This window comes from Montipora foliosa, chromosome 2, assembly GCF_036669935.1.
Source record: "Montipora foliosa isolate CH-2021 chromosome 2, ASM3666993v2, whole genome shotgun sequence".
In the NCBI taxonomy this organism is placed as follows: domain Eukaryota; kingdom Metazoa; phylum Cnidaria; class Anthozoa; order Scleractinia; family Acroporidae; genus Montipora; species Montipora foliosa.
In genome coordinates, this window is record NC_090870.1 from 48,812,022 (window position 1) to 48,822,021 (window position 10,000).

General features: G+C 41.1%; 1 protein-coding gene across 3 annotated transcripts in view; it reads left to right on the top strand.

Annotated features, from left to right (window-relative positions):
- Positions 1–2,952: 2,952 nt before the first annotated feature.
- LOC137993399 (GTPase-activating Rap/Ran-GAP domain-like protein 3) overlaps positions 2,953–10,000 on the top strand; it is a 35,441-nt gene continuing 28,393 nt past the window's right edge. The window contains exons 1-2 of one of the 3 annotated variants that reach the window (XM_068839230.1): positions 2,953–3,035; positions 3,150–3,609. In XM_068839230.1, the coding sequence (XP_068695331.1) occupies positions 3,437–3,609 (173 nt within the window). In that variant the 5' untranslated portion in view covers positions 2,953–3,035; positions 3,150–3,436. Of the gene's footprint in view, positions 3,610–10,000 lie in introns of all 3 variants that reach the window. The other 2 variants (XM_068839231.1, XM_068839229.1) reach the window with 2 other exon arrangements.

Sequence of the window (10,000 nt, forward strand, 5' to 3'; positions counted from 1 at the left end):
GCGTCCTTTCTCAGCAGATCTCTCAGCTTCCTTAGCGATCTCTTCTGTCCAGTGTCTCTTATCCTCTCTTGCCCTGCGTTTCACTTCTCTGTCCTTCAGCCTGTACTCTATGCGCAGCCTTCCTTTGACACGCTCTGATCTGGTACTGTCAATTTTATTTCCTATCTGCCTCCTTTCCTCTATTGCCCTCCATGTGTCATCCCTCAACCATTGCTTGCTCCTTTTCTTCACCCTTCCCATCACCTTATCTGCAGTCTCTGTGTACACTTTCTCTATCTGGCTGCAGTCGTCATTCACGTCCTCTTCCACCTCTAGTGCTTCGAACCTGTTGCTTAATTCGATGTTGAACCTCTCTTTAAACATCGCACTATCCAGCTTTTGTGTGTCAAACCTGGCTTTGATCTTCTTCCTATTTGGGTCTTTGTGGAGCTTCATCTGTAGTTTCGTTACTACGAGGTAGTGGTCACTAGCTGCATCTGCTCCTCGCTGTACTCTAGTGTCAGTGACTGACGTCCTCCATATTCTCCTTATCATGATGTGGTCTATCTGGTTCCTTGTTTGCCCGTCAGGGGAGACCCACGTGGCCTTGTGTATGTCCTTTAATATGGGGGAAGCATGTTCCGGTGATGACAAGGCCGTTAATGGAGCAGTACTCGCACAGCCTCTCTCCATTGTCGTTCCTGCTCCCTAACCCGTGTCTCCCTATAACCTCCTCCATCTCGCTGTTATCGTCTCCTACCTTTGCATTCATATCACCCGTGACGATCACAATGTCATTTTTGTTGCACCTGTCCGTTGTTGTCTGTAATTGGTGATAAAAGTCATCTTTCTCTTCAGGTGTGGCATCGTTTGTTGGCGCATACACTTGGATGATGGTTATCTTCTTGAATCGTGAATAGAACCTTGCGCTGATCACTCTGCTGCTTACAGGCATCCATTCCATCAAGCTTCTCTGCGCCTCCTGTGATATCATCAATGCCACACCTTTTTGATGTCCTTCCTCCTCTCCAGCGTACAACAAGGTGCTGCCGTTAGCGAGAGTGACCCGTCCAGCCCCTGTCCATCTTGTCTCGCTGATCCCCAGCACGTCTAGTTGGTATCTATCCATCTCCCTCGCCACCTGTGTGGCTTTACCTGCTATATACATCGTGCGTACATTCCAGCACCCAATCCGGGTAACTGACTTTGGCGTCGCCATTGACCTCGTCGGTCGCTGAGCTTCCCGTAGGCTTTTACCCAGTGACGTCCTGGTGCTTCCGGCTGGTTGTCCGTCAGCAGCCACGGCTTCGCCATCATTGATTCGAATCTGATGAGTTGCGGTTTCTGTAATCCGTTGTATTTTTCCGAGAACAGGTGATTGGCCTGTAGCTCAACCCCCAACCTGGAGGACCAGGGGATCACACTTCGTCTGGTCTCTACCCTTCGACCTGTTCGGCATGGGTGACCCTACCAGGAGTACAAGACTCCAGCCGGCATAGCTCTAGGGGTCATTGAGACACACAAACCACCCCACCACGATAAGGTGGTGACCCCTTTGGAGTGGAGTCTACGACAAGTCATCGTATTAATAATTCATCTCAATGGACTCGGATGTGTTCCAACTCTTGTTTTTCGCCACTCACAAGGTAGTCAGAAAGAAACGAAACAAATTCACAAATTCGCAGGGAAGACAGGTTTTCTAAGAGCCTCTTCATATGAGACCGGTTAACCGGGCTGGCCACGCTTCCGAGATCTCACCGCCTCACCTCTGAATCCGTTGTAAAAATTTCGATGTGTTCATATGAGAGGGAGGGCTGGCTCGGTTGCCGAGATCGGTAAACGGGCTGGAAATTTTGCCATATGAACACTTTAGCCCGATTACCGAAAGAAAAATACTACAATGTATTTTCGTGATAGAACGGACATAACCAAGTTTTTACTTCTCTTTTCTTCTATAGGGAAGACATCATTGACGTCACCTATTGTCATTTATGTGCCAACCAGAGCCTCATTGGCTGTCGAAACAAACGGTCTTTTGTTCCTGTGGTTGGCAAATTTGAATAACAAAAGCAATGTTTGTAAACAGATATCTTCCCCATAGAATGAAAGCTTGGAATAGTTTCATTTGATAGTTCACGTTAAGTCAAAGGAAATTTGAGGTTGCTTAAACAAAGAAAATCGAGAAGTTAGATTTCACGAGTGAATAGTCGCGTCACCACTTTTTCAAATTTTTCATCTCAGAAAGCGAGCTGATTTTCATCTCGGTAACCGAGCCAGCCAAGTCAACCGGGATCATGTGAGGAGCCCATAAATTTCACACGTCGTCCAGACATCGCAATCAGACATTGTAAACTGATAGAATTAAAATTAGAATAAGAATTATTAAGAAAATTATCGTTCCATTTCTCAAGAGTTAACCCTGGGCGTTTGCGTACAAGATCCGAACATTATTTCAAGAGAAAATAAACGAAAAAATCCCAGTTTTGCCCCATCGATCTTTATTATTGTTACTCTTCTTTCTTTCGGCTGAATATGTTGTAGCTGTTCGAATAGAGTCCGTTCCAAACACTCTTTTCTTTAGACATCTCGGTTTTATCAGAAATAACACATAAACGGCGGTGACAAACATCAGATATATCATTTAAAACGACAAGTAAAAGATAATTTGAAATTAAGCGTTTATATCTGTTGTTTGTCACCGCTGTTTGTGTATTTTTTAGAGTCCGTTCCATTTGAAACATTTGAAAACGTAAATTTAATTGGACTGCCCACAAGAAACCGAAATTCAACGACGGGTCCTATATTTTAATATGCGCTAAAATCAGTAATTCAAAATAACTATTACATCCCTGCTTAAAAAATAACCACGAGAAAGCAAAAATCATACTACGAGCCACGCACACAAATATTCGACCATGCGGAAATCAGGTGCTTGTTCCTTGACGAGCATCCAATAAGAACGCATTTCCGGTCGGACAGAAAAAAAAAAAGTAAACGATTCCAAAAGAAACTCAAATATATTCAACTTTGAAACGAGCCGGGGGCACAAACAGATGGCAAGTTAGAATTTGTAATCTTTTCCGTTGGCGGTATCATAAAACTGAGCTGTAACAGAAACACTTGCCTCCAGTTGGATGTGATTTTTTTCCAAATATTGTCTTTCAGTGCAGATGCTACCTTATTTTAGAAGGAAAATCCGAATCACCGAGGCTTCGCTGTTTCATCCGTGGATTTATATTCTACCTTTTTAAGACGTCAAGGAAGTGACAATTTTGGCTAGTCGTTGGTGTAGTGACATAAATTCTGCGAGTGCATGATTGTGCATCGTTAATCCGTCGCGATAATAATACGTGCTCCGCGATCCAGTATGTTTTTGCCGAGCTGAGCGTCTATTGACATATAAACCAAACGAAGTTCGACCATGTAAATTTCTTGACAAGACGGCTATAGAAGAAATATGGATCCTTTGAAGAGAAAAGAAATCTTTGTTCATGAAAGACCGACGAATTCTGGGGTTGAAGAACCAAGGAAATATCTACCACGACCTGCGCTGCAGATTAAGCGATACTCCAGCCCACCGGGCACACTACAGGGCTTTGAACAATATATAAAGGAACACCCGAGTGATCGGTAAGATGAAACTGCTTTTATATGATCTTTTTTTACAAGTACAGATGATCTGTTATTTACTGGGCCCGTGCTATGAGAAATATTGAGCGTCTATAGTGTTGTTGTATCATTCCATTCGCAATCAATCCATTTTATCCCTTCATTTACATGTATGTAGTATTGGTAACCTTCATATGCTGAGGGTTTTGGGTATTAAACAATTCTGTAAGGGTAAGTTTTTGTACCCATTTGTATTCAACTATCATTAAATTCTCTCTTGATGTGTACTGAGAACATAGATAAGCTGCGGTTTGCTTTAGATACTTTAGACTCATATTTAATCGCAATTCCTATTATTGTGGCTTCCATTGTTTGGTTTGTTTACACTCTGAAGCAATTCTTTCTTACCATTCTTTTCCTATGAAAGTGAAAACAGTGTTGTAGCTAGAGCCTTGATCATCATTCTTCACGAGTTGTCAAAGTCATCGAAACTTTACGTTTTTCGCACGGCTTGCGGCACTTTTCAAAAAGTTCTAGCAGCTTTGGATTAACCGGACAGTTATCACACGCAGGACACTGTATTTACTTTGTTCTTTTGTATAAGTCGTGCGTTTTCTTGGCGAGTTTATGAACAAAAAACTCTCGCAGGCTGCAGTTTTGCTGATTTGATGAGTACTCGTCATTTAACCTCACTGATAATTTATAAAGATTTTGTATCGATAGAGCCGATATTTTTTTATCCAGTGGCGAAGTTTCACTAGTTTCCTGCAACATGTATACGTATATATGAATATTTTACTTTCTAATGGCCCATGCAATGAAAACTTTGCTTCAACAAAAGATTAATTTTGATCGCTCGTATGAATACAATACAAGGGTAAAATGGCCGGCAATTTACTGAAAATCAAGTGGCAAGAGACGTAAATTTCTTGAAGTCTTTACTGTTTGTAGAGTTTCCGAAGTTGAGGAGTCAATGCAGCGAAACTTTGAAAAACTACTCTAAATCCATGATGATGGATAAACCAAATTTATAAAAAGAAAATCTCAGATTTCAATAGAACCACACAATATAGAATTATTTTCCCCATTACATGCATCTGCGTCTCTATCATAACTTAGAATTCTGCGTGACCTCGTTATCACTACGTGCATTCTTACCATCGCTTGCAAATACTGGGCACGTAGAGAAGCCGCTGTAACATTTCATTTTACCTAGGCTGAATATTCACTCCACCCAGTTTAAATCAGCTATCAACCCCCCAAAAAAGAGAACTGTTTTGTGAGAAAAGTATTTCAGAACATTTAGAGTGCGAATGTGATAGGAGTGTCCCCTATATTAGATTTGGAATTAGTTCAGTTCTCTATACGAATCAAACTCGAATTGAATTGCCGTGTTTGTTGAGCGCTGTGCTTTTTTTCTCGAATTAAGTAAAACCCTGAAAGTCATTAAGGGGGCAATTTTGATATGCAATAAGGCTGAGCAACTATTATTTCTATTAAACTTAATTTCTGATCAGTTCCTCTCCCCCTCATCTTAATCTTCATGTTTTGAATTGCTTATGAGTCTTCTCGGTCTTCATAAAAGATATCACAACTCGATTTTCAGTTTGGAATGCCGAGTTCGTTCTTTTATGACCTTCTTTTTTCAATAGATTAGGCGGCCGTTAATCTTTTCGCATCAAAACATTGTCTCCGTTAGTGCGAACATTTACCAGGCATGGTTAACCATACGAAAAAACTAAACTAAGATAGCAAACATCACGGATTATCACCCATGCACAAAAAGCATGCAATTTCCTGCAAAATGCATTTGCATATTTTTACATCCACGTAAAGTACTTGTTACTTTGTAAAGCTGCAAGATGAAAGTCAACCGCGTCGACTTTTTTAAATATTGGGTGCAACATAACGTAAATATTTGATTTTATTTTAGGGTTCCATCTTTGATACGGTTATCAGCCTAGATGAAAGAGTAATTGCTTATCGCTACATGTACTACCCTATACATGCCGGGGGAACGTTTTTCTTACTAGTCTAAGAGATTTCCCAGGCTATAATACCACAAACACGAATAGCAACGAATAGCAACGATATTTTATTAACAATATTTGTATAGTGAAGGGTTTGGTGAAATGTTAACCCCGGTGAATAAATAAAGAAATGTATCTTTTCATCGATGGTGACTCGGAAAAGCTCGGAAAATATCCGAGTGCTCCATTGTAGGAGTCGAACACGGTACGACTTCCGCTTACTAGTTCGGATGCTCTACAACTGAGCTGTAAGAGACTCGTGGGAGCTAGGCCATGATCCATGATTTCGATGGTGACTCGGGGATACTCGGAAAAATCCGAGTGCTCCTTTACAAGAGTCGAACCTCCGACCTTCCGATTACTAGTTCGGATGCTCTACCACCGAGTTTTAGGGAATGATCGGAAAAACCCGAGTACTCCTTTGCAGGAGTCGAACCTTCGACCTTCCGATTACTAGTTCGGATGCTCTACCACCGAGCTTTAGGGGATGATCGGAAAAATCCAAGTGTTCCTTTGCAGTAGTCGAACCTTCGACCTTCCGATTACTAGTTCGGATGCTCTACCACTGACCTATAGGGGATGATCGGAAAAATCCGGGTGCTCCTTTGTAGGAGTCGAACCTACGAACTTCCGACTACTAGTTCGGAAGCTCTACCACTGACCTATAGGGGATGATCGGAAAAATCCGAGTGCTCCTTTGTAGGAGTCGAACCTACGACCTTCCGACTACTAGTTCGGATGCTCTACCACTGACCTATAGGGGATGATCGGAAAAATCCGAGTGTTCCTTTGCAGGAGTCGAACCTTCGACCGTCCGATTACTAGTTCGGATGCTCTACCACTGACCTATAGGGGATGATCGGAAAATTCGGAGTATTCCTTTGCAGGTATTGAACCTTCGACCTTCCGACTACTAGTTCGGATGCTCTACCACTGAGCTATAGGGGATGATCGGAAAAATCCGAGTGTTCCTTTGCAGGAGTCGAACCTTCGACCGTCCGATTACTAGTTCGGATGCTCTACCACTGACCTATATGAGATCCGTGAGAGCACATTGCATCAGGCCTCGTTCCTTTAAAAGCTGAATTAACTGTCCGCGATCCCGCACCTCACTCGAATTTCGAACGCAAAACCGAAATGGTGGGCCCAAAAGCTGTCATGGCTTGAAAGCGATGCTCGAGGTTATCTGGCTTTTTTGATGTTTTTTCTTGATATGGAGATTGCATAAACTTACTTGAAAGTAATATTTGGAAAACAGCTTTTACAAAAAAAACTTAAGAAAAACATATTGAAAACAGACGACTTTGCGAAAAGGAAGATTCTCATTTTTTATAAAATAGTTTGTTGTGCGTTTCAAAAGTATTGGTAATTAATGTTAAGTGCAGTCTCATGGTCACACAAGTTATCCTCGTTGGAAAGATTTATTTTTTCTTGGTTAGGCGACCTTTAGACCTGGGATGAATTGAGCATCAGCGTACGCTCTTGAAAAAACTCGACACCCAAACCAGGAGCCCATTACCCGGAGCTTCCATCTGTATTGTACCCTTGAGTCAACCCTGTCCTGTATCTTTCTATTTTTAGAACTACTACATTTTGACGTATGTGACGTATGTGACGTATATGACTGAGAACATACGTGAAGTGGTTCACATACGTCACATACGTATGTGACGTAATAAATGGCTGACCATAGGTCTCTTATGATCAGCTATTGTGAAAACACCCAGTAAAGCCACCCCTGCGAGGTGCTTCTAAGAAAGATACGGGAAAGGGTTGACGCAGAGGGTTAATATGGAAGATGGAGGCTCCGGGTAATGGGCTCCTGGCCCAAACTCAATGTCTACGCTCAGACCTCAGTGAAAACCGTCTTATGTCTGCGCATGATCAGAGATTGCGAATATGATACAACACTGCAATCTCGTTCCCACAGCCTCCGTTACCCTTGTCCAGCGGAACGGGCGCGGGAGGCTTTGGACGGAACCAGAAAACTCTGGTTCCGGTTGAATAACTGCGCGTGCGTGAGGGGAGTTGGTTAGAAATCGACAAAAACACTGGAGGTCATCTTGTCATGAAAGCGCTTACTTTTCACTCGCCAGACAGTACACATGAGTATAAATACATCTCCTGATACACTCGAGACATTTAAACCGCGGAAAATAAGAAACTAACGAGATACATTTTATCAATCAAAACAGATTTCAGTATTTGGTGTCACGCAAGTGACAATTGCTGTATCTACAAAAACAAAAACTTGACGGAACTGGCAAGTTGTAAAACAAGTTATTTCTAGATCATCTTCAACTTCTTATAGATAAAAATCCAAAAGAAATCATGATTTTTGAGTTTAGAATTTGAAAAATGAAAATGGAAGGAAATAAAAACGTTTTTCAACAGCCAATTAAATATGGCCTTTTTTTGGATTCGACCAGAGTTCCCGACCGCTGACCAAGGGAACGATGACTCTGGGAACGAGATTGACAACACAGACGCGAAAAAAATGGAAATACCACTTCCTTAAACGTACGCATTAAATGTACACGTTAAACCATAACTTTTGCAGTGAAAGGCATCTATTACAAACTCAAACGAAAGGTTTCGTGAATCAGGAGAAACTTGAATCTGATATACAGCCATCGGTTAATTAAAAAATCCCTTGCTTGACAAATGAGATATGCAAAATAAACATCTAAATTTGTAATCTTTTTGTTCATGATTTTAAATATATGGGTGTCTTTGGTCGCTAAAATTATGATTTCCATTATATTTATCGTAAGCATCATTTATTCTATCACTCACAAATAACCTACTTTTCAAAAAATGACGATTGATCTGAGTCTGACAATACTGAAAATATGCTTTAAAAACATCCTGTTCATCAAAACATGGAATGGGTGCCGTTTACACAAACCAAAAGGATTGAAATGTCAGCGATAAATATTGAAAACTTCGTTCCTTGGCGAAGACGAATTCCAAGTTCAAAACTATTATCGCCGATCGAATCGCGAAACGATGAGTAATGAACTTTTCCAAAGAAAAACCGAATGATACAGCTCGCCTTAAACGATTAAAAATTTACTTTTTTTCTAATTCGACTGGAGAACTTAATAACGTAAGAGAAAGAGTGGATTGATTGTCGATTTGAAAGGTTTCAAATGGAATGGTGGGTACTTGATGTCTGAGTTTCTCGTGAAAAGGAAAGGTTCCCTGACGATTGGAAATTCAGTAACCAATTAAACTGCATCAACACACACGAAAAAAGTGCGAAATCTATTACTGTCGCTGGCTCACACATTATGAATTCGTTCTTGAAGCCCATTCTTTACGTTTACAGTTTTTAATTCGAGCTATGATTGACGTAGTGTTTGTCAATTTTTGGAAACTGATTGACGTTGATTCGGCCAGAAGTTTTAACTTGGTAGGATTAAAATTTTAGAGATTAAAAGTTTTGCATGTGTTCCGTGACCAAGAGCTGAATATTTAAAGAAACAAAAAAATTATGCCCTCAGGGAATATTTTTTTGTCGAGTCACGGCTCCAAGAGATCCACCATATGATCAAAAATTTGAATTCATTTTAGGACGGTTTTACGAGTAGTCATAAAGAGCATTACGAGTAGTCATAAAGAGCAAACAGCCACAAAGGAGATGCCCAAAGCGCAGAACGGTGAAGTAACCAAGGAAGTTTTTAAATGTTCCGTTTACATACCTCTGTTATGTAAACTGGGGGCGTTCCCTGAAATGAGAAAGAGTTGGCTTTGTTTGAAAACAAGGCTTCTACCACCCGTAATATACGGAAAGAACAGTCGAAGGGCTAACCTGCAAACGTCAATGACACTGTTTGTTGATGACAAGCTGTGCTTTCTCGAATAGCAAAACATCTCTACAACACCTCGATCTCAAAGTAATTTTCACGTTTTGCAAATTAAAGTTTGGGTTTGGTGGGTTGTATCGCTTCCTATAGTTCGTCCACTGACCACTGAAATTCTATGGACTCAGTACTGCCATAATAGTATCTTCCTTCAGTTATAAAAAAGATTCTTCCCATGACAGTACTTCTTTTGGTCCAAAGATCGTTTTATGCGGTGCTACCATACAAGAGGATTGTTGGCTCCTCGAACGCCACTCATCATTCCAACCCATCGTCACTGTATGGTTTCTTTGGAGGAACCGGTGATTTGCATTTTGGCAGATCTAGTTTTAATAATTAGGGTGACGCAAATCGTTGAAAGCCAGCTAATGGCTGTTTGTTAAAAACGCGACTGCGTTGTCATTCGTTTGCTCAGGAAAATGTAAACGAAGTCGTGCAAAAAGCTGCGTCATCGCCTCACCAAAAAACTTGAAGAAAAACAATATTTACGGACTCGCGCGCGTTAGGATTTAATCA